Source organism: Pseudopodoces humilis, chromosome 3 (genome assembly GCF_049639895.1).
Source record: "Pseudopodoces humilis isolate 2021_Gansu_Grassland_sample_001 chromosome 3, ASM4963989v1, whole genome shotgun sequence".
Taxonomy (NCBI): domain Eukaryota; kingdom Metazoa; phylum Chordata; class Aves; order Passeriformes; family Paridae; genus Pseudopodoces; species Pseudopodoces humilis.
In genome coordinates this window covers 93,689,811-93,713,927 of record NC_142202.1, presented here as the reverse complement: position 1 = coordinate 93,713,927, position 24,117 = coordinate 93,689,811, and the positions used below count along the sequence as shown (strand labels likewise).

The 24,117-nt window shown below is 40.8% G+C and overlaps 2 protein-coding genes across 6 annotated transcripts in view; both read left to right on the top strand.

Moving 5' to 3' along the window:
- The first annotated feature begins 651 nt into the window (after positions 1-651).
- On the top strand, positions 652-7,547 carry CLN8 (CLN8 transmembrane ER and ERGIC protein). 2 transcript variants are annotated; one of them, XR_001331410.2, is made up of 4 exons: positions 652-825; positions 2,170-2,808; positions 3,211-3,826; positions 5,512-7,547. XR_001331410.2 is itself a non-coding variant. In XM_005521902.3 (3 exons), the coding sequence occupies exons 2-3, from the start codon at positions 2,242-2,244 to the stop codon at positions 3,523-3,525; spliced, it is 882 nt and encodes a 293-aa protein (XP_005521959.2). In that variant the 5' UTR covers positions 652-825; positions 2,170-2,241; the 3' UTR covers positions 3,526-7,547. The 2 variants fall into 2 exon arrangements, 1 of the variants encoding a protein (XP_005521959.2); XM_005521902.3 differs by having other exon boundaries at positions 3,211-7,547.
- A 6,750-nt stretch (positions 7,548-14,297) lies between these two features.
- The window catches only part of ARHGEF10 (Rho guanine nucleotide exchange factor 10), a 107,566-nt gene continuing 97,746 nt past the window's right edge, over positions 14,298-24,117 (top strand). For 2 of the 4 annotated variants that reach the window (XM_014251468.2, XM_014251467.2), the window contains exon 1: positions 14,298-14,362. The gene's annotated coding sequence lies outside the window, so the exon portion shown is untranslated. Of the gene's footprint in view, positions 14,363-22,547; positions 22,608-23,159; positions 23,202-24,117 lie in introns of those variants that run through there. The other 2 variants (XM_088052848.1, XM_014251465.2) reach the window with 2 other exon arrangements.

The following is a 24,117-nucleotide window of genomic DNA, read 5'->3' as shown; positions in this document are numbered from 1 at the left end:
CCAAGAACGTGTCAGCCTGCCGATGCAGATTTTTCAGCTCTGGTCTCTCATCCTAGGTAGGCACAGGTTAGTATTTCAGCTGTTCTGGGTTCCACCTGACAAAAGTTGTGGCTTGTTTATTTGTCTGTTTTGTCTGCTCTTGTTGAAGAATCACCTGATCTGTTGTGGCACTGAGCGTTTTCCTGGCAAAATCCAGAGTCCGTGCCAGTCACTCCTGTTTAAAACAAAGTACACCGCGGGTGTGGGCCTGTCACACAGCCGAGGAAGCCTCCCGGGATGGTTTCAGCCACCTCGGGAGACTCAGCCTGAGTCACTGGGATGACAACACCAATTGTCACAAATATGAAGAGAATCATGCAGCAGAACATCGTGACATCCATTCAATAACTTGCTGTCTTCAATGAAACTGGATAATTATAGCTAAATGTACTGGCTATGCCACCACTAATATTTTTTTTCCACTGTCAGTCTTGCTGAGCAGGCACCTCTCAAGGGTTAAACTCTCCCTGATGGCAATGTTCAGCCCTGCTCGCAGCTGGCGAAAGCCGCCTTGTAAACATGGTCCCCCCTGCCCGAGTGGTACAGCCGCGCCTCCCTCTCCCCATCCCGCCGCGCTCGCTGGTTGGTGCTGAGGGCGGCGCATGCGTAGAGGGCGCCCGGCGGCTGCGGGTGGTGCCGTGGGACCGGCGGGTCGAGCCGGGTCGAGGCCTCCCCAGGCAGGCCGGGCCGGGCCGGGCCGGGCGCGGCGGCGTTGTTCTTGAGGGACCGGGGAGGGCAGTCCCGCAGCCGGGAAGGGCCGTCCTGTCATTGCGGGCAGCGCTGTGGGTGAGGAGCGGGGTTTGGGCGTCGGGGCTGGTCCCTAGGTCTGCGTGAGGGGCTCGGGGTCCCCGGGAGCGGGGGAGGGTTACGGAGGGTGTCGGTGCCGTGTCTGTGCCGGGGAGGAGGAGCTGTCGCGGCCCTGATAGTGCCAGGGCTGGCGGTACTGGGTCGCGCTGTGCAGGGCCTGGTCGGGCCGTGAGGTTGGTGTGCTTTGCCCTGGTTTTCCCCGGGGAGATGAGGGCGAGGGGGCTGCTGGGACGTCGAGTCTGTCTTGCCAAATGTGATGCCAGGGAATGCCCGAAGGGTCTTCGGGGCTCCCGGTCCATCCCCTCCTTGGAGCGGGGCACCTGCGAGCAAAGAGCAGGGCGAGTAGGTGCCCCACAGGGTGCACCCCGGGGAGTGGTGATGGCATTTGCTGCCTGCTGAAGCAAGGCGGGAGCTTCTTGCCGTGCGCTGTGCCCTCGGTGGTCTTTGTGGCCTTTTCACTTGCGTTGACCAGACTCCCATATGCAGAGTGCTGTTAAGCGCTCACAGGTTGCGGCGGGTGTGGTGGTCTTGCTCGTATCATCTATATGGTTCAAAAAAACACTTCGAGTTTATGTATTTCTGTATTATCAGGCTTTTCCCTCCCCACAAGCCTTTGTTTTTGAGCTACAGCGTGTTCAGGAAGTTTCAGACAACTTGAGGCACTTAATGCTGGGGTGTTCAGCTAATTACACTGATGTTGCTAATAATATGTAATAATGCTGCTTGTCTGCATTCCATATTCTTTTTCCAGTTTTGAATATGGGTTCTTTTGGAAAGTGGCTTCATGTTCATAAACCGATTGCAGAGTCTTATTTTGAACCATGATCATTACAGCCCCTTTTTGGTATAAGTGGTCACCCATACTGCATTGGTTTTCTGTAGTTTTATGTCCTGGATCTGTATTTATGATTCTGAATTGCACCCAAAGCTGTAACAAATGCTGGAAAATCAGTGCAGGAGAAGCAGGGGAGTAGGAAAATAACTGCGCAATGCTGTTGAAATGAAAGTTTCATAAGTAACAAAACAGGATTTTCTTCCTGTATTTTCTCTTTCTTTCTTGCTTTCCTACTTGACCCTCCTCTGCTTTTGCTTCACCGCATTATTTTGTGCTAGTAAGGACTTCACAGGCCAGTTGTAAATCTTGTTGCTTAAGTTTTTTTTTGTCTGTCTACCTGTCTTCGGGATGACTGTACCTAATGGCAACAGGATCAAAGTCATAACTTTGTTATGTTCTAAACCCTCTATGGTTTAGAATCTCTCTCTCTCTATATATATATATGGATGTACTTAAAAATTCACTTAAATTTTTTCTCCTTGTTCCAGATGAAAGAGTTCATGCTTACTGGTTTGCATAACAGAAGAGACTAAATAGGCGTGAAGGAAACTATAGTGGGCATGAGAAGTGTCAAAAGAGAAGAAATGAATCCTACAAATGAAGATCCAGTGTTTGGGACCATTTTTGACTGGGACTATCTCTTATGGGAAGTTCGTTTGACATTTTTAGCTGCTGGTTTTTTAATCTACTTGGGAGTATTTCTTCTGTCTCACTGGTTGTCTTCTTGGAGAAGTACCACTTACCGTGCCTTGCATGCAAAGGAGAAGGTGTTTTGGAATATGGCAGTCACACGTGGTGTGTTTGGACTTCAGAGTTGTGTTGCTGGGTTATGGGCTTTGCTCATAGATCCCGTTTTTCATGCTGACAAAGTCTATTCACAGCAAAAGTGGAGTTGGTTTAACTGTTTAATAGCAGCTGGATTTTTCTTGCTTGAAAATGTAGCAGTTCACATGTCCAACATAGTTTTTAGAACATTTGATGTTTTCCTGGTAGTTCATCATTTGCTTGCTTTTGGTGGCTTGGCTGGTTTAGTAATTAATGTGAAATCTGGACATTATCTGCCTTTGATGGGAATGTTGCTGGAGATGAGTACTCCCTCAACATGCATTTCCTGGATGCTTCTGAAGGTAAGAATGTGATAATTTTCAGATTATCTTTGTAACAGTTTTCATGCATTTCACTTGTTCATAGATAATCTGTGTGGTTTGTTTGGATAGTTTTTCATCAAATCTGCATTTATCCAGCTGATATCTGTGTTATTGTCATACCTGCTTTTGTCATGATGGTATTTGTGCTGGCCTCCATGTAGGTTTGTTTGGTGCTGTGTGCACGCACAGTGGGATGGTATAGATCCATACCAAGTTAGGGATGCCATATATATGTGGAGTAACACTGCACTATGAGGAAAAAATGTCTGAGAGTGTGTGTATATGAAAGCTGGATATTTGTATTAGTTCTACAGATTCTTCAGTTCCTTATCTTGAAGTAACAATTTCACTTCTGCATACTTTGTGTTCTTATTTTTCTAGGCTGGCTGTGCTAACACTTTTTTCTGGAAGGCAAACCAGTGGGTGATGATCCATCTGTTCCACTGCCGCATGATTCTTACCTACCACATGTGGTGGGTGTGTATTTTCAATTGGAATTCTATTGTAGAAAATCTGGGACTTCTTCACTTTATTGTTTTATTCTCTGGATTATTTGCTGTTACACTAATACTTAACCCATACTGGACATACAAAAAAACTCAGCAACTCCTCAGCCCAACTGACTGGAACTTTGAAAATAAAGCAGTGGAAAATGGAAAATTAAACGGTGAAACACATCAAAAGAAGAGGATATAGCATTGAAACAACAATTTCCCAGCAGGGTAACAGAAGAATACAATGCAAAATCATTCTTTGCACGTAAACTAGAAGATTTTGCAAGAAGCTCATTGACACAGTGACTGCTGGTAGCACTCTGTATGCATCACAAGTGTTGAAAAGCATTGTTTGTATTTCTTATGTGTATACCTATAAGAACTTCAACCCTTGTTATGAATTACATCAACAATTTATCAGGTTGGACAGTATTTTATAATTTAGTAGTGATGTGCTCCCTAATGACATGTTTTCTTTCCTGATGCTTCAAAGTGGCTTTACAGTAAGTCATCTGTTAAGCTCAGCTTGAATCAAGTTTAGCTTGAATCCTATTTCACTTATGGTGGAGATACTGATACTGAAAATTGTGTTAAATTGTTTATTAAGATCAATTATGATCCAAGTTAGGTATGCATGGGTACCTAATTTCTGTGTGTCAGTGAATCATTCCAAGTGGAAGAACTGGTCAGTGGTAGAATGCAGTCATGGCCTGGTTTTGGGTTTTGTTGTTGGTTGGTTTATGGGCTTTGGTTTTTTTGGGTATTTGTTTTTCTTTTTTTCTTTTAAGTGCACTTAAGGAACAGGAAAATAATTGTTTGAGTTTTTGTTGTCAAAGTTGTAGTTTTTCGAGGTTGCCCTTAGTATGGGAGGAGTTCATATCCATCAAAACCATGCATGTGGAGATCAATGCATTTGCCATTTGAGTGGTCTCTGGACTTGAAATCAATGAAATACAAGTGGCAACACCAGAAAGTCACCAGAAGGTGACTGTGTATTGTCCTTGAAAAAAAATGCTGCTTCATTAGTAAAATTATTTGATTTGTAGGTCCCCCATGATGGGTCATGCAATTAGTTCCACTAGTGCTTCTGTTATGGTTCCTCTTATTTTTGGGAATGCACTTAGTTTTAGATGGTTTCAGCACCTGAGGTGACTCCTCTATGGAGGAAAGCCCATATCACCTGTAGGAGTTCGGTTATTTTAATATTTTAATTTAACTTTAAAGAACATACCAAGTGACACTAAAAATCCTTTGCACTTTATCTGACACATCACAAAAATCTTTCCTTGACCTGAGAAACTGGGTTGTTCTTTAGATAGGGACTAACTATTCTCCCACTTAAAATATTGGTGTGATGGTTCCTGGGTGAAATGTTGGGAAATGGATGAAGGGATAAAAATCACTATAGAAGAGAGTGACGCCTAGTGGCAGGAGAATGACAGGGGTTATTAGTTTTGATGCTTGGAACAAATGAGATTTTAAAAAAATGGTTAATTGGATCTCTGTGTGACATGACTGCTACACAGATTTATTTCCCAAAGCTTTAAAACTGGGAGAGCCCAAGCTGTGAAAAATTTTTGATCAAGCCATGAATTAGAGACTTTGTGGACTGATCTGTGGTGGAACATACTGTTTTAAATGTGTGAGGGAAGCACTCTTTGGTGTAAACAGCCCCATTTTGTAAATTTTTATTGGGAATGTCTTTGATTTGTTCTGAGTGAAGGGAGTGGTCAGGTTGCTGTGTCCCCTAATTCACTCTGTGTGAGTACAGAGTTGAATTGCTGTTCTATGATGTGAAGGAAACTGCTTACTTTAGGTCACAAATATATATCAAGATATTGTTGATAATGATGAAGTGGTGAATATCTGAAATTTCCCATTTAAAACCAGGCTGAGGGTCGCAGCAATTTTACACAGCATCCCTGTCTGTTATTCTGCTTATATTTGATAGATAAAATATAAATTTTGAGCTACCTTCTTATTTTTAAGATGGGCAAAATGAAGTTGCAGTGTTGCCTGCCTGGGTGCCATCCTATAGTAAAAAGGGTTCTCAAAAGTTTGAAATGGTGTAGCTGTCTTGAGGAGTTGTCTGAGGGAGAATAATGTTAAAAGGACTTTGGAAGAAACCATAGGGATTAATTGCTTGCCTGTGGAGTCAAAAAATATGATCTGAATGCATATCTTGCAGAATCCAAACCTCGCTTGCAAGAGTTCCAGGGAGAAAGGCAGAGAGAAAGTCATCTGGTATCAGAATGATGGTCTACTCTGTGAAGTTCAAAACTTGAAGGTTTGGAGTGGATAACACAAGATAATAATTGTTAAAATCCCAGCTACAGCGTTCTAAAGAATCCTAACAGAAAATGGAAGCATCAGAAGAAGTGTGGGATGACTGTGTAATTCTTGTAGTGGCTGGCTAAGGAATGTGGAGTTCCTATGTGCTAAAATAAAATAATGTGGAGGGTGGGGGTTAGTAGTTAATTGAGACTGAAAAAAGACAGCTGGAAATTTATGTCATAGTACCAGATGTCTAAAGTTTAATATATTATTAATTTGTATAACTTTATTAATTGAATTTAAAATCTTAAATTAAAATTATGGTTTTATCATCATAATTCAGCCTTTTTAGTTTGCATCCTAGTGTGAGTTTTTTCACAAAAAGACTTAGGGTTTGCATGTCTTAACTATATAATGTTAATGTTAGAGCCCCTGTTAACCTATATACTGGTAGACCAGCTAGAACAAGAAAGCTATAAAGCAAATAACAGCACTTATTTTATTTCTTTTATTTTAAGGATACTTTACAGTCCAGCTGAAGAAATACAACACAACAAAAATACAGACCTTTCTTCTTCATCTCCTTTATGGCTTTGTGTTGGAGTTACCAGTTCTGTTAAACAGAGCCTCTTTTATTACACTTGAGTGTGAAAGGACCTTTTATAAGGGCATGTAGTGATAGGACAAGGGTAATGGCTTAAAACTAAAAGAAGGAGAGATAGATTATATTAGGAAGAAATAGTTTCCTGTGAGGGTGGTATTGCACTGGAACAGGTTGTCCAGAGAAGTTGTGGATACCCTGACCCTGGAAGTCCAGGTGAGGTTGGATGGGGCTTTGAACAATCTGGAGTAGTGGAAGGTGTCCCTGCCTACAGCAGGAGGGTTGGAGCTAGGTAATCTGTAAAGTCTCTTCCAATCCCAGACTTCTGGGATTCTTCACTGGATTCTGTTGACTGGTCCCTTTAGGAGGGTTTTCTGGTTTATTGTTGTAGAAGTCACGTTGCTCTGAAACAAGTCTGAAAAAGTTCTTGAACTGAGGATTTTGGTGTCTATTTACCCTTATAACTAAGTGCTCGTTTTCAGCCCAAAGGTAGAGTAGCTAAATCTTGTTTGTAAATTTTATTAAGTGAAATTTATCCCAGTCCTGGGCCTTCTTATACAGCCTCATCCACAATTCCCTCTAGAAAAATTCAATTAGCTTCAGCAGTGTCTGGTTTGGGTCACAGGGTATGCTGCTGTGGATTTGGAAAATTTGCATAATGTGATTTTGGGTGTATTATTTGTTTGCCAAGGTGATTGCTATGGACTTGCCTCTGCTTTCTTATTGAACAAGCTGAATTGAGGAGTGGTATTTGTGTCACCTTTCCAGCTGGAGCTTTTTTTTAAAAACATCCAAACAACAAAAACCCAAATCAGCAAACTGTGATGAGGTTAATGGCATTCAGCTGTTTTGGTTTGGGGTTTTTTTAAAGAAAAATATCTGATCTGAGACACCTTTTTCAGTCATCTGGCTCTTACTGTCTTCATACAGCATTCCTAAATAACAGTTTGTGTTTTCCTCCAGTTCTTTCCTATTTTTATCTCCAAAACTTGTCATTGTTTTCCCCCCTGAACCCACCAATTTTCTTGATTTTTATTCTTACTTGCAGTATTGGTCATGATGTTGGAGTAGTCACATTATCACTGCAATATTTTTGTCTAGTAGTTTTCAATACATCCTGCCATCTTTGACTAAATATCCATGTCCAAACCTTTCAGAGTCTTTTTGTGTTTTCCTGATAACATGGATTAAATATTGATGTGATACAGTTATAAGAAACCTTCTTTAACCTCAGGGAGACTCCCCCTTAAAGTGAATTTAAAACTGTTAAGCAAACTCAAGTCTTCCCTTGTACAATATAATGTTTGTTGAAAAGCATCTTTATACATAAATAAAAGTATTTTATTGAATAGCTGCCTATCGTGAGTTTCATTTACTGATTAAAATAATGGCTGTTATTTTTTGCTTGCTATTTGTAGCTTAAACAGTTTTTGCAGTGCATGCACTAAAAAAGTGATTTATTTTGAAATGCTAAACTTGACAAAGGTAATGTCATATAAATGAAAATAGCTATAAAAATCTTGCAAACCAATGTCCTTTCACCAACATTTCATGTCTAATTCGCACAAGCATGTTTAGAACACTAGAAGCTGTGCTATATATAAGTATGTATTAAAAACAGTTAAAAAACCATCTCTTGGGAATGGCCCTTCTGACTTGTGTATTTGAAGTGTGTGGTCCATTTTTGCATTGGGCTCTAACCATGAAGATACTTCATTTGGTACCACATGATGCTTCATAGTTTAGTATAAGCTACCTTAAATAAACAATAAAAACAATGGCCATAAAGACCAAAAACTTGCCCCACTGCAAAACAGTAAAGTACAGTTCTAAGCATTTCTTTCAGGATGTTTTTCAGGAATTAATTCCTGATGCTTTTTAGTTAGTTAGTCAAGGGAACAGCATCATTACTGGCATTTTATTTATTCTTATATGAATGCACAGTGCAAGCAACTGATTGTCTGCCTCTGCAGCACAGTCCCCAAGATTAATTGAAGCAGAAGCAAGACATTCTTGTGTACAGCTCCACTAACTGTGAGATTATGTGTGGGTAGAGACTGGGATGGGAAGAACGATGTATAATAGTGTTGGTATGGGTAAATACCCTTTTTTTTCTGGTAAATAATCTCTAAAATGAATTTAAATGTTATTGTTTTGCTATTTGGGTGTTTCAATTAATAGGTAAATACATTTTACTTGGTAGTGTTAAACATATTCTCAGAAAACTACTGGAGCAGACTTGTGCCAACAATGTTATATACAGCAGTTACAATCTTTTGGTCTTGTATCATTGCACTGTTGCTTAATTTAGAACCAAAAAATGTAAGCAGTGGTCATTAATGAAGGAAACTATGCCTGTTGTAGTTGTCAGCCCCCAGATGGATCTCCAGTATTGGAGGAGACATTTCATGCTCTGGATCTGATTGACTAATTACCATGTTCTGCTGGTGGTGGTGCCACAGAGCAGGCACAAGTATTTTGCAGCACACTGTGCCTTCCTCTTTTCCCTAAGTTGAGCACTGGTGAGTGGGGTGGAATGATGATTGTACAGCAAACCTGCAAGGCCACAGCAGACCTTTTTCATAGTTCAAGGTGGCAGATAGGCCAAGCTTGGAAGGAGTGGGGCCTGCTCACCCATCCACAAATTAGAAAGCAAGGAAATTGGCTGTGCCACTGCTTGCTGCTATTGTGTGTTCTTAGAGCCAGTTAGGGTTACTTCTGAGTCCTTAGGAATATGACCTGAGCAGAGAGACTGAAAATTTAATACTAGCTTTGTCAGAGGCAGTATTTCTGCTCTGAAATTTTTATTTCCTTGTATGATTGCCTCTGCTACTTTGACTGCTTGGCTCACATTAGTGTGCTGTGTAAGCTGACAGTGTTTTCACCGCTATGTCCACTGTAAAGAATTGTGGGGTTTTAGTACTGGTAATTGATTCTGGCAGCTCCAGGTATTTGCTTGGATTTATATATTGCTATATAGATCTTCAATGCCCTTCTCTTGCCTTGCTGCTTCTGCTGCTAAAAGCAGTTTACTGTGTGAACACAGCATTTTCTTACTGAAGTGCTCATTCAAGTTTAAGCATGGGGTTTGCAGCAAGAAGGGGACAAAATATACTTGAGAAAGGACTAACTTCATAGAAGGTAGAGAGTTGACTTTCCTGTTTCTGAACCTTGCAGTTCTGCTGTCGGGCTCTTTTAAGTGTAAATCAAGGTGATAACTATGATACCATGAAAAAGAAAGCCATGCAGACAAACTACAGAAGTATATAAAGTACTTTTGCATGGAGGTTTGCATAGAGTAGGCAGATAGCATCCAATGAGCTTATTCATCTTGTTTTGTGGGTCATATTTACAGGTAGAAAGTATATACTGGAAAGTGGCAGTAGCCTTCCTAAGGAGTCATTAAGAATTAAATAAGAAAAAAGGCTTTTGGATGAGGTGTATGGAACTGGTTGTTACATTTTATACTGCTGATGAGGTTGTGGTTACATATTGAAAGTGTAGTTTTTCTTTTGCTTTAACTCTTCCTTATTTCTCTCAGTAGGATATTACTGTGACATAGTTGAGACTAAGTTTAAAAACTTTTTAGGACATCAAAATTGCTAAGCAATATATTGCCCAAGGATGAAAGAGCCTAAAGTCTGTTCTAATTTAATTTATTTTTGTATCATCACTGCCTTTTTATCTTACATAATTATTTTTTACCCCTGGAGACTTTTGTGTATTCATGAATACAAATCAATCTGCTCTTTTGTTTTCCCAGCCGTCCTAATACTCTTTGTTTGTCACTTTTCCCACTTAAATTCATTTTTATTACATGTTGACAGCTTAGAGTTGTACATAGTATTTGATATAAAGTCTTGTAGTAACTCCTTTCCTCCCCTAGGAACAGTTGGCCAAAGGCTGCCAACTTTTGTCTTTCAGAGTTGCACCGCCTCAGCGCTTTGTGGTGCTCCTGAGAGGAAATTCACTCAGGTTTTTCCCTTTATCAGCTTCAGGAGGAAGAAGAGCCATCAGAGAACAATGAAATAACTGAAAGTAGGAATGTGTTATAGAAACAACTTGTGCATGTGACTGTCTGGAGTGTGAGTGCCCAGGTCCCGGCAGCACTGGGGGTTCTGTCAGGAGAGGCTGGGGCTGCCCCGGCCGGACACAGCCGGTTCCAGCCGGACACAGTCATATCCAACTACCCACTGCAGGGCACGGCTGAGCCACAGCTGAGGCAGGAGCATCATCATATGAAACAGGTAAAGAAGGGCAAAAAATGATGCAGAAAAGTGAGGAGTGAGGAGAACAAAATGAAAGAAACAGCTCTGCAAGCACCAGGTTCAGTGAAGAAGGAGGGCAAGAAGCTGCCCCAGGGCACCAGAGCAGAGATTCATCTGCAGCCCATGGCGGAGCCCTTGAAGGAGCAGGTTTATCCTGAAGGACTGCAGCCTGTGGGAGGCACCCACACTAATGCAGAAGAGAAACAAGAGGAGGAAGAAGTACCGGGAGGAGCGGTTATTGACTGACCACAACCCCAGTTCCCATCCCACTGTGCCCCTCGGGGTGGAGGAGGCCAAGGATCTGGGAATGGAGTGATGTTGAGCCTGGTGAGGAGGAAAAACAGAGAGGGGGAGGGTATTTTTACTTTTGTCTTTGTTTCTTACCATCCCATTTTTAATTTTAATTGGCAAAAAATGAAATTGCCCCAAGTTGAGCCTGTTCAGCCCATGACAGTAGTTGCTAAGGGATCTTCTTGTCTTCCTTTTGACCTACAAGATTTCCATTTTATTTTCTTCCCCAATCCTTCCCCCAGTGTGGAATGAGAGAACAACTGGGTGAGGGTCTGGTTGCTGGCCAGGGTCAACCCATCACAAGAAGTTATGGTATCAGCTGTACTATCACTTATGTACCTCCTATGACAAACAAGGAGCTCCTGAGAAATATTAAAATGTAGGAAAATTTATACCTAGTCTGTCTGAATTGGCAGTCTGAGAATTTGACTTGCAAATACTCCTCATAAAAGAAGGAAAGAAGTGAAATGAAATGCATTTATGAAAGAAGTTCTAGTGCTGGTAAAAGATCACAATATTATAAAATTCTATTGTCAGGTTAACCTGTACTAATGTGCCCAGAACAGAGTCTCCCAGTAGTGGTGCTGGTGCTTCAGGAAGATGTGGAAGACGAGTCAGCAGTAGGCATCAAAGCAGAATGTGAATAAGCAGTGTTTTTATAAACCCAAATGTTGCTTTTGATGTAATAGTCTGAATTTAGGAAAACTGTGGTTTGCTTTTATTTTTTTAAAAGAAATATTATATAGTATATATAAATAAATAAGTCAGTCTGGTTTTGTAAGGAAAGTAGAGGGACCTGTAACTTTACAAGGCTCCAGCATGTGTTCTTCAGATGCTCAGGTTAAGCAAGCTCATTGGATGTCTTGGCTTGGTGTTGTTTCTGAGGGATTACAGTAAGCAAATGATGTACTGTCTTCATGGGGGACACAGCTGGGAACAACAGAATTTCCAGTGGATGAATACTCCCTAGGAAAAAGTGCCAGCTACATCAGCTGTTAAATGGAAGAATCTGAGAAAACTAGGCTTTCTTGGGGAACTTGATAACCTAAATTTTAGTTGTTTTGTTCAGATTTCATGCAGTATTTTGGAAAACAAGCTACTTGAATGATGTCTGATATCTTAGGTGTCATAAATTTAGGTGTACATCCAACCATGCCAATTTCCATGGAGAGAGAAAAAAGGCACCCCATCTTCATGGCATTGTGTTGCAGGGGGTCAGGTCACCACCCGGGGCTGATGGTGTCCTTCAGATGCCTGGTACATGAGCTGGAATTGATAGATAGTGTAGCTGTACGGTGAAGATGCAGGGGGTAGATGGCTTATGTGCAGTAGCTTGGAGGTGAAGCATCTTTGCTGAAGCCCCAGTAATCAGAAATGACAGTAAGTAAATTTTGGTGTGGCCTCATGCAACTATCACCAGTAAAACCAATTTGAACATCACCTTCTTGGAATCTGGTTGTAAAAAGCATCATGTTAACAGCAGAGACAGCCTTTATCTGTAGTCTAATTGTCAACAACTAATTATGGGTGGATAAATAATGAATTTCTGATTGCAATGATTAGGGTGCTAATTATTACTGCTAGTAGGCTGTTGCCTTATAAAACAGTAAGAAAGTGCAAGTTATTTAGAAAGTTAGGTTTTTTTTTTCTTTTTTATAAATTGATCTGCTATTGCTGGATTTGTCCAACAAGGTTTCTACAGCCACCTTTTATTGGAATATATGTATGATCACCAGAATCAAAAAAAGGACCTGTCAAAGATCAAAAGGGGTCACAAAATGTCTTAAAGAAGGATTTCAGTTTTGTCTAAGAAAATTGTGAAATAGAATCTTTGAAAAGTAATTATAAAAGGGAGAATTTAATGCACATAGATTGTGAGATAGGTTTCAAAAGGAGAAGGATATTGCTAGTAAATGGTATTTTGAATTACAGAATCAAGCTAGTTGTCCTTGGTCACTTTTTAAAGTGGCCTCTCGTGGTAAGTACTATTAAACAGTTTGCCAAAGATGGATTCCCCACTATTTCAGCTCCTGAAATGACAGCTTGGTGTGAGTGAAATGCAACATATTTTAAAAATTACAGAAGCAACAGGATGAAATGGTCTCTGATTGAACTGGGTGGTCTCTGATGTGAACTGAACACCATAATGGGTATTCCTGGCCTTAACTTTTACATATGGCCCAATTTTCTTGTTTGCTTTCTTACATAGAACCTGTAGAGCTACGTGAAAGCTTTTTTCAGTCTATGCCATGATGAACTGCACTAAAAAGAAATAAATTAGTGAAAACGGGAATGTTTTTTGAAAGGAATAGTTTAAAAATTTTGTGATTTAGACTGTATGAACCCCCACAAAGACTTGGACAATTGTGAATCTGTATTGTTAAACTACAGACAAAGAAAAAATGTAGGGGAAAGGCAGATTAATCAAATGCCACCATTTTCTAGTAATGTTTTCCTCTAATGACAATGAATTTACTATTTACTGAGTGTGCTTTATGACTCACTGTAGAATGAGTTTACTTAAATAGGCGGGGATCACTGCTGGATGATGCATGGATTTTTGAACAGCAGCATTTAGCTTGAAGATTTCATTCTTAAAAGTGGTCCAAAGTTTTTAGATAATACTTAACAACATTAAATTTAGTTGTAATGACTTATAATTTATTCAAGAATTTATAATGTACTTAAGAGCATTTATTTTTATTGAAGTTTGTCAGATGTGTACACAGATATATTGTAAGGTACACATTTGCAAAATGATTGCATCTTGTAAAGTTTTTTTTGTATTTTAACTAACTGGTATGGTCAATCCTGAATGTACAAGTGATACTCTCAGGACAAGCATTCCATGCTTAAGTGGCACCGGCTTTGGGTGGCTTTGTGGTTGCCTTGTTCAGTGGTCTGCAGGAATACTCGCTGTGAGGACTGTCATGCAAGGGATGCAAAAATCAAAAATGTTCGCCATGAGATGCCAGCGTCTCTAGAGAGCATTTATTTGAAAACTATTACTGGATTTCAAGTTATAAATGAGATTAAAACCCAAAATAGCGCCGTGGCCCAGCTTGTACCCTGGCGTGTTCAGGGGCTATTCGTGAGCATGAGGCCGAGTGTGCCCAGCTGTCCAGCCCTGGACCCGGCTGCCCTCAGCCTCACGTCTCCGCTGCTTGCCCCGACGCCTCGGGGGCTGTGCCCGCCAGCAGGGCCGAGCGGCGGGATCTGCTCCCGCCCCGGGGCGGCGTCACGTTCGGCGGCAGGAATGCGGCGAGGTCCGGGGGGACACGAGATGCCCGCCCCGCCCCGCCCCGGCTCGGGCCGGCCCTACCGCCGGGGCCAACGGGGATCCAACGAGGCGGCCCCGGGCAGGCGCTGACGGCAGCGGCGGGCGCAGCGGGGCGGGGGCGGGCCCGGGGCAGGGCCGGGCGGGCCGGGCGGCTCCCGCCGGCGCTCAGGAGCTCCGCCCGGCGGCCAGTGCGAGCTCCACGGTGAGTGACGTGTCCGGGCAGCGGGGCGGCCGCGGGGGCCCGGGGGGGGGGGGGCGGAGCGGGTGGTGCCGGGCGCCGCCCGCCTCGGAGCGTTTGGCGGCGGCTCCCGCCGCGGTGGAGGAGGTGGGTGCTCGCTTCGCGCCGGGGTCGTGCTCCGGTGTTGTCACGGAAAGTTTGGTCCTCGGAGGGTGGGCTCGATGTTTGGTGCGGAGACGCCCTCCAGGGGCGGGGGCTGCTTCGCTGGGGCTGCGGGGGCCCGGGGCAGCAGCCGATGGACACCGCCGCGGGGGAGGAAGGGGAGACGCATGGTGTGAGGTTCTCATTAAATAGTCTTTGCCCGTGCGAGGTGGGTCACTGAAGGAAGGTGCGAGGGATCCGTAAAACGCCCTGGCCAAACTTCTCGCTGTTGAACTGCGGTGAAGTTTTTTCCGCGAGGTTTTCGCAGGGGCTTTCTCGTGTTCCAGGGTGTGGGGAGCCGCCGGTTCCAGCCTCCCTCCCCTCTCCATCAGCTACAGACACGGCTGTGGAAAATAGAACTCCGGTAGAGGCTGGAGTTCCTTTCCTTCCCCGTTCTTCAAAGCTGGTGTTAACCAGGTTTTTAGTTGGCATCTGCAATTAAATTGGTTTTCTTGAAACGGGGGAAAAATACTTCTTCACAGTAACACTGTCCTTTTATGTATTTTTTTCTTTGGTTTCTTTGTAATTAACGGTGCAAGTATTGGAGAAGTTACATAGTTGTTTGTGGTGATCCCGGACCATGTAGTTGCTTTTTCTACATAACACTGTGCTTACAGGGTAAAGTCAGAAGAGCTTTAAAGATTGCCCAGTCATGCACTGGACGAGTGAGTGAGCAAGCTGTGTCAGTAGGCAGTACCAAGTGCTTGGAAAGGCAGCTATTAATAATTAGACCACAGCAAAGGTTTATTTTAAAGATTTTTAGGTGGTGCTTGTATTTTTGGCCAAAACAATTTTATTCATCCTAAATTCTGTCCTCTTTCATTTACATATTTCTTCAATCCTTTTTTTTTTTTTTTTTTCCCAAAGATACTAAGATCATGGTTTTTACCTTGAGCTAGCAGGTTTTAAGTTGTTTAATTGCAATGTAAAAAGTAATTTTTTTTTCAGTCTTGCAGTTTAACTGTTAGCATAAAAAGGTGTAGGATTGTGGTCTTCTTTTTCATGAGTCAGGAAATAAAAAGCATTGCTTAAAAACTGTTTCATGCAAAATAAATACAGTGAGGTTATACCAACATGTGTTAGTTTATAGCCATTTTTATTATAAATAAAATATATTTTTCCTAAAAGCCTTCACTCTGCTTGGTGAAACCCAATGAGCAATCTGTTCTGTGGTAGAAATGAAGTATAACATTTTTAAAATTTTCTCTTGGCACTCAGGAGACAGAGGTTTATTGCCTGAATGTGGGGACATGTTCAGCGCCTACAACTTCAAGCCCATTATTCAGGCAGAGGTTCTGGCTGTTCAGCCGTTTTCTTCAATGGGCCCTTCATTCTTTTCACTTGGGTGATCTGTTTGATCTTGATAATCTATCTGACTTGCTTTGTTTAATCCCTCTTGTCTTTTTTCTTTTTCTTTTTTTTTCTTCTCACCCTCAGGCTTAGTACTCCATGAACTAGTTACATGTGTTTATCTGGTTATGAACAGTAGTTCTTTAGATACTACCTTGAAATCTGATATTTCCAGAGGCTTTACAGTGAGATTTCAAGATTTTTATGATATATTCTATGGATTCCTTAGATTACCTGTGGCATTGTACATGAGATGTGACTTAGTGTGTGAATGATGACAGGTGTCTTGTGATGGTACTGGGTGCCCAGTGTGTGGGGCTTCTGTGGCTGGTACCCACAGATGGATGTGGTAGGAGAAAGGACTATGGGTTTGGGCTTCAGGAGCTGGTATGCTACAGGATATGGAGAGGAGCCTCAGTGCTGCGTGATGGGTGCGTGCGGTCTGGTGTTGCAGCTCCAAGACACAGAAGCCAAATGTACGAGTCCTGTGCAGAGCCAATCTGACAGGCCAGTTATGAGCACACTAAAGTACTGAACAGGGAGTTGCCTCCTACCCTCCATGCTGAGGAGCTCTCTTTGACCCTGAGCTATGCTAATGCTTAGCAGATAGGCTATGATTTTACTCATTTTACTCATCAATAGACTGCAAAAATCCTTTCCCATACTGAAATACTGTAAAACAAGCTTTATCTTGCCAGGCCCCTTGGATGGGGCTCTGAGCAACAGCAACCTGGTCTGGTAGAAAATGTCCCTGTCTCATGCATGGCAAGAGGGTTGGAACCTGGATGATTTTTAAGGTCCCTTCCAACCCAAACCATTCTATGATTCTGTGAAGAAATCTCAACAACAGAGAAGTTCTTCAGTTGATTCTGAGCAGTTTAGGAATCATTGCATAGTTTATAAACATTTGAAGAAACACAACAAATCTGAAGGGCTATTGTTAAACTTCATAATTGTTAATGGAATTTAATGCAATTGGGAATAGTACAGTACTTAGTTGTAAAACAGGAAGTCTATTAACTGCTTCTATATAAATTAGAAATTATTTTTTAGAATCTGATGTAGAAAATTTATAAACTTCAGTCTATTTCTGAAGCATCCAGGAAGCAAAAGCTGCAGTCCAGAAGAAGGAGGGCTAGTTTTGATTCAGACTTTCAGACTTTTGATTCAGACTTTTTATATGCAGTCAGTTTATTTGTGCATCTGTAGTACACTGTTCTCAATTTTGTATGTTATGGAGAAATGAGCTATGTGAGGTACTTATTTTCTTCATTTTACATATGTGGGATGGTACTTTTGTTTCCACTTGTGTACAGTGACTTCTATTTCAGATTTTTATGTATTTCCATTTTTACAGTTTCCCTTTAGAATGTTAGAAGGGATCCCATGGACTTGTCATATGGTCTCTAAAAGGTATTTGTTAAACTATCTTTCTGTAAGTTCAGTTTCCTGAAGGTTTTTTGAGCTGTAAGTGCAGTTTCAGGCTATCCTTGGATGCTTCTTGTAGAATATCCATTGCGGCAATTGTACCTTAGAGAAACTTCCTTTGGAGTTACAGTGTTAAACACTGTGAGTGCAATTGTTCTTACTTTTTGAACATTTTGCGTGTTATAATGAAACTATAAATGAGGTTTCATTGATAGTCGTATGAATTAGTCTTTCATTTTGTATGTATTTGACAACATGTGAGGAAGGCATTTTTCATATCTCAGATCATATTTGGTTTAAATCAGCATTTATTACATATCCTTTTCCCCCACTTTTTTCCTACTCCCATTCCTTTTAATACAATGTCATTCTTGTTATTGCATCTGTTAGTGGAGAATTAATATTGGTAAATTCATTTCTGAATCTAGAAGTAGTTCAGCGACTAGAAAAGCTGTAAGCCTGGATGCTTGGAAATTTTCAGGGATTGGTTCATAAACTGAGGCCTGAGAATTACTTAGGGGAGATTGCAGGTGTATCATGCAGGAGAGAGGCTCTTTATCATAAGGAGGTTGGAGGCACATGAGCAGGGTAAACCAGAATTCTCGGTATGGACCTGTACAGCTATGTCTTAGTATTCTTTTTGTTCTCAAATATTTCTCAGTACTGTCACTGTACGTGAGAGCGTGTGATTTACAAAGAGCAGAATATTGTGACTCCAGTTCTGTCACATAGCCATGGAAGAAAACTGCTGTATTATTATTAGCATCTTTTGAGATTTCAATCCATTGGACACTTCCTTATCATAAAGAATCTTGAGTTTTACTTGAACCAAAATAGTGTAAGTTATTTAGAAACCAGGAACATGTAAAAGTAGAAATTGTTTTTAAGGGAGTGATGATAAGTAATGCTAAACAAGAGTTGAAAAATATGTTTTTGAACTTGTGTTTTTAGATCAAAAACTTGATTCATGTTTATTCTGAAATGCCTGAATCAGCAAAGCTGTGGGAAGTGATGCATAACTGCACAACATTGATTATGTCCTACATGTTCACTGCTCAGTCAGGAAGCCTGAAGCTTAATGTCAAATGCGTGGGTGAAGCAGTTAAGCAGAGCAAAATAAATTGTTCTACTTACGTACTGCTGAATAGGGGCATTATCTTGGGAAAATCTGTTTCAGTAACTTACTGTACTGTACAATATTTGTTACTTGGGACTGAACCATGAATGTGAACTATTAGGATCCAAGCTCAAGGTCAAATATTCACTCTTGTTTCTCTTCTGTAATCTCTTGTTTCTCGAAATGTATTAAAAAAATTGCAGAAATCATATGAATATTTTTTTCTTAGAGATACAAACTGTACATCTCAAAAACTTCCAAGAAAGAGGGTAAACATTACTTTCTCATCTGTAAAATGGGATAATAACTTAATGAGAAGTAGATGGCAATATTTAGATTTCCTGGTAGGATTACAGTGAGTCTTGAGCCTATGTCTCTAGTTTTTATACTTGTCACTTATCTAAAGCAATTTTCAGTCTTATCTTCAGTGTCCTTTTAGAATTTCATACTTAATATTCAGTATTGTTGCAAACTGTGGATTGACTAAGCCAAGTTTTAAAAACTTCACTTTCAAATTGTAGAAGGTTGAGAAGAAAGATGTCTACTAGATAATTTCTAAGTCAAAGAAAGAGTGAAGACTGCTGATGTTTGGACTAGATGTAGAACTTACACTTCTGTGAGAATCTGTCTTCCATTATACATTTTTTGAAGCTAAGGGCTGTTCTTAGCAGGTGCTATTAGTAATTTTGATTCTTCCTGTAATTAATGATTTAACAGCTGCATTACCTGATTTCTGATTTATTTAAATAAAATTTTGGTGTTAGAAAATCAATGAAAATAGTGTTATTTTTATAGAGTGTACATTTTAACGTTGTTATTAGAAATGTATTTCCACATTTTACTCCATATATTTTTGAAACCCAGTAATAAGACTCTATTTATGTTCTTAATATATTTATTCATCAAGTGAAATACATTTGTTCAACTGGATGATTTTTTAATGATCAGATAGAATGAGTTGTCCTCAATGAGAAACATCATGGTTACTTTTCCAAGGACAGTAGTACCCAAAGAGCTGAAAATGTTTAAGTAAAGCATCTCTGTCAGGACCTGGTTTGCAGGCCGTAGTAACTGAATATCCATTTCAGTGTATCCTTTCACTTACATTGTTGGAAACAGCTTCTGGTGGAAATTTTCATCAGTTGTCATCAGTATTTTGAAAGACAACCTATGCTTTGTAAAAGTAGGATGGACAGATTTAGTGCAAGTTGAAACAAGACTTTCTGCTTTTGTAATGAATGTCTGACTAATGTACAGTTGGAGGGGAAAAAATGCTTTATTGACTGTGTCCATAAATAACATTTCTGTGGCTCTTTTTTTTTAAGTTAAGACCTTGACTTGCTGGAGAATGAAACCATATTTCAGAGGGGATATACTCCCTGTGACAAAATTACTGTATTCTACATGTAAGGGTGATCAGAATTACAATACTAAATGATATTTTGGTACATTTTTATTAAAAGCATTTCTAAACTCTGGCCATAATAATTCTAATTGCACATGTATTATAATAATATGTATTTACGTCACAATTGAAGTGTGCTGCAGCATATGAGAATCTTCTCTGATTAAAAAACAGAAACCTTGATGAGGATATTGCCAATTAAGATAGTTCTTCATATCCGACATTGAAAAGGATTAATCTGAATTAAATTATAAAAAGGAAATTGCAGAAATATGATTACTTTTCCAGATGAAGATTGCTATCAAATTATAGCAGAAATTAAGAAAAATGCTCTTAATATTAATATATTTTTATTTTGCTTGCATGTGGGACATGAAGGATCTTTGTCTTGATCCAGTGATGTAGTTTTCTAGTTTGTGTGGCACAGAAGAAAACAGATCATTCTTGACTTAAAGCATATAATGCCAATGTTTCCTTTTAATTTTTCAGAGGCTTGCAATTTTTTATGGTACTCTTGACCTTCAGGATGGTCAGCAAATCCTGGGGTGATGCCTGTCTTCTTATTTTGGGTATTCAGACAGTTGCCAGGACAAAAGACAGGAGCAAGGCTCATTCACTAGAAAGGTTAGGTGTCCTAAGTGCATGTTTGGGAACCTCTTCCTTTCTGTGGTTTACTTTATATATATATATTTGTAGGTCATGGCTTTTCTATTTGTAAAGTAAATATATTGCTACTGAGCTTAATAAAACCATATGCTTGTGTTGGATTCAGCAAGGCCTTTTGCACAATGTGGTTGTGATCTAGGTGGGTGTGCTGCTGGATGGGTGGAAGCCTGGTGGGATGGTTGGTTTTGGAGGTGGCTGGTTGAGGCTGGTAAACAGTGGAGAGCCCCAGCTTTCCATCATAGGATGTGTCCAGTTTAATGTTATGCATGAAGTGAAAGTCCACCAGCCCTTGCTCATGGAGCTTGCAAGTGACACTAAACTGGGGGAAAGGGGTGGACAGTGGATGTGCTTGAGATTCAGGCTGTCATTCAGAAGGACTTGGGTGGACTGGAGGAGCTGGCTGGCAAGAACTCTGCGGAATTCAGCAATGAGGAGGGTAAGGTTACACACCAATGTCTTCTCAGAGGGGAAAGGTTCCTCTCACTCAGCACTTGTCAAACCACATCTGCAGTATTGCATCCAGTTTTGTGTCCACACCTCACCGCAGTACAGGAAAGATGTGGGTAAAACTGAGCAAGTTCAGCACAAGGCTGCTACAATGCTAGGGAATGGCAGCAGTGCCCTGGAGGAGAAAGAATCTTCATGGGGGCCTGGCAGTGTACTCCCACCAGCTGGCAGGCTATGAAGAAGGGGACAGGACCACAGGCTATGGTCATAACTGAAGTAAGTGTAGTTCTGGCTAGATATGAGGTCAATGTTTTTTTCTAGGAGGACAACAAAACAAGGCAGCAGGATGCCTGACAGTTGTGCAGTCTGTCTTTAGAGATTTTTCAGAATCTCAGCAGATAAAGAAGCCTTGTCTCACTTTGTAGTGGGCCTGGCTTGGAGCAGCAGGTTGGACTACATGACCTCCTGCCAACCTGAACAAATTTATCAATTCTGTAATTTGCCTTGCAATAATAATCTGTAGAGGGGAGGAACTTAAATACAAAAAATATAACAGTGCTGATTTCACTGTGATCAGGATCCTCTGGACAGATCTACAAATGCAATCTTTGCTTCCCTCCTCCTTTCTCTTCCTCTAGGTAATGTACTGAGCAGGAATCTAGGTGAAGAAATGTTGTAAGTCAAACCCTTTAAAAAGGAAGATTAGAAAACCAATCTTCAGCCATGTTTTTTGGCATGTCTCTCTAAATCGCTTTTTATTCAGGGCTTGCTGCTGCTGTATTTTCTCTGGCCTTGAGCAGGATACTGTTTGATATGAGAAAAGGGAGCAGATAAGCAAAGTAGCTTTTATCAAAGTGGATTCTCTATTCATTCTGAAAAATGTGCATCTCTGCAGATCTGACCTTGTTAGAATTGCTGTAAGAAATAGAATGTCGCTCAACTTTAACTGAGCCAGGAATTGGTCTTCCTATTAATTTTCTACCTGAACCTATGTACTTCGTTTTTTATTCCATTGCTTGCAATTTCAGTAATTTTCTTTGCTAAGTTTAAGAATAAAATTCATATAGAACAGGACTCTTAGCTATTAATAAAATCAAATATACATTAAAAGAAATAATGAACCAGTCTTGATACAGACTTCTCTACTCGCAGCATGGGATGGGAAGCTGTCATAATATAAATGGCTTCTTCATTCATACTCACTGTAGACACCTCTTAAAAAAATTTACTGTCTATGTTTCTTAGGAATAACTTGTATGGAGAGCAAATTGTACAATCAGTTTTTATTTTTTCTGTCTGTAAGAGAGCCTTCTTGAGCTACAGCAGGAAAAAATGGGAAATTAACCTTCTACCTTCTGCCTTCTTTTATCTTGTTATTTCTCTGCCCTACTGGAAGAATCTTTATATCAAATTTCAGCAAGATTTACTTCCCAGTGGGAGCTCTGTAGTTCTAGGTGGAATACTCAGTTGGGCATTATACAGCAATATTCACTAAGTGGTGTGGAAACAAGGGGATTTTAGACATTCATGAGTTTTGCCTTGGCAACTTTTCTTGTTTTGATATTGTTTTTTTTAGTTTGTTTTTTAGACTTTCAGGCTTTCTCAGAGACATTGCATTTCTGCTTGGACTAAGCTTTCTCCACAAGTTAGTTTGTTGGAAATCAGCCTCCTTGATTCAGCTTCTGTTTCCTATTGTAAAATATTCGTTCTCTCTGCAGTGTTAAGAATGAAGACTCCTGATGTTGCTGCAGTTACAGTGCACACACCCTAAAGAGAAGGTATGTGAGGCACTTGTACAGTTCTTAGGGTGATAGAGCTGAGAAAGCTTAGCAGCATGTGCCCTTTGGGAGCTCAGTACATAAGTACTGTGCCCCCAGCTCTGAATGCTGCACTGCCTTGTAGTTTTGGCAGTTTGTGCCAGTCCCATTTTTGTTGCATTCTGACTTCTGCACAAGTAGTGACTGTTGGAAAATAGTTTTGTTGAAGTGGAAATGCAGATGTTGATCAGTATTTGTAATCCTTTAGCTGAGAGCTGATAGTCTGTTGTTTGTCCCACAATTAGAGGAAATCACTGAACAAAATCACTTACGTAGATGCAGCTGAGAAACCTAGTCCTGGAGGCAAAAGAAATTACCAGAGGTTAGGAGAAAGGAAAACTGAGTGTGAGAAAGAAATGTTGACAATCTTCTATAGTCTTTGGACAAGTATAAAGGTGTCTTTGCTTTTGTTTCATTTGTTGAAACTGCCCTTTGCTGTGGAATCAGAATCTCAGTCTCACAGGTTTGGCAGGTGTTAGCACATTGTGTTTGTGAGGTCTGCTGTGGAACATCACAGACTTGTACTTCCTTCAGTGCCAGCTTCCATGGTCAAAGGTGAGTGTAGTTGGTGGAAAATTTGAAGTATTGGGAGCTGTCCTTAGGGACCATTTCACACTTGGAGGATTTTGGTTTCTAGTGTGACTGCCATTGGAGATCTGACTCCTTTAACTGTGGGAGACTTCTCTGCATTAGAAACATTGCCCATGAACATCTGGTTTTAATGTGGTGTTTTAATTCCTTTTATTTTTTCCTTACATATCAACTTAAAACTTAGAAAGCATTGCAAACTTGGTCAGGAACTAACACATGGGCTGGTGCTTATCTGGCTCTGTCACTTCAGCCTGCGCCAGGAGTGGGTCATACCCCAGGAGCAGGATGACCCGAGGTGTGACTAGAGCACTTGCTTTATGGCTTTTGGCTGTCAGTCTGTACCCTGAGGAGACAAGGATGAGAGGGAGGTCTTTTGCATGGGATAATGAAGGATTTATTGTTCTGGGGAATCTTGGGGGCAAAAGACAGAAAATGCGAGCGTGCAACAGCTGAAATAGGGAGGCGATTCAAAGGGAGGGTACAAAGCATCAGCTAATCAGAGATATCCTGGGGAGGGTAAAAGGCAGGGTTCACAAAATCATCCTCCAATGAGGGAGGTGGGGGGTGAAATTGGGTCACATGGACTAATGAAACGTTGAAATTTAGGGGACTACCAAAGTGGAATTCCAAGCATGCGGTGGGCCTAAGGTAGGATTGCCAGGAGACTCAGGGTAGATTGACAACGTGGGGTGGGAGAGTCTACTTTGGACCAAACGATCAACTTGGGTGATAACAGAACATACCATTAACAAGAAACACACTGCAACAAGGAACTGAATATATTGCAGTATAATAAAGGACTTGTTGCATTTTTTTTTTCTTTGAAAATGCATGCATTTATTATGATTTTTCTTGATTTTTAGTGCCAAACTTAGAAAGT

What these genes read in the sequence shown, in the direction of transcription:
- CLN8 (XM_005521902.3), top strand. Translation starts at nt 2,242, where the DNA reads ATGAGAAGTGTCAAAAGAGAAGAAATGAATCCTACAAATGAAGATCCA. An exon ending in TTTCCTGGATGCTTCTGAAG is followed by an intron (nt 2,809 to 3,210) that starts GTAAGAATGTGA and finishes TTATTTTTCTAG; the next exon opens with GCTGGCTGTGCTAACACTTT.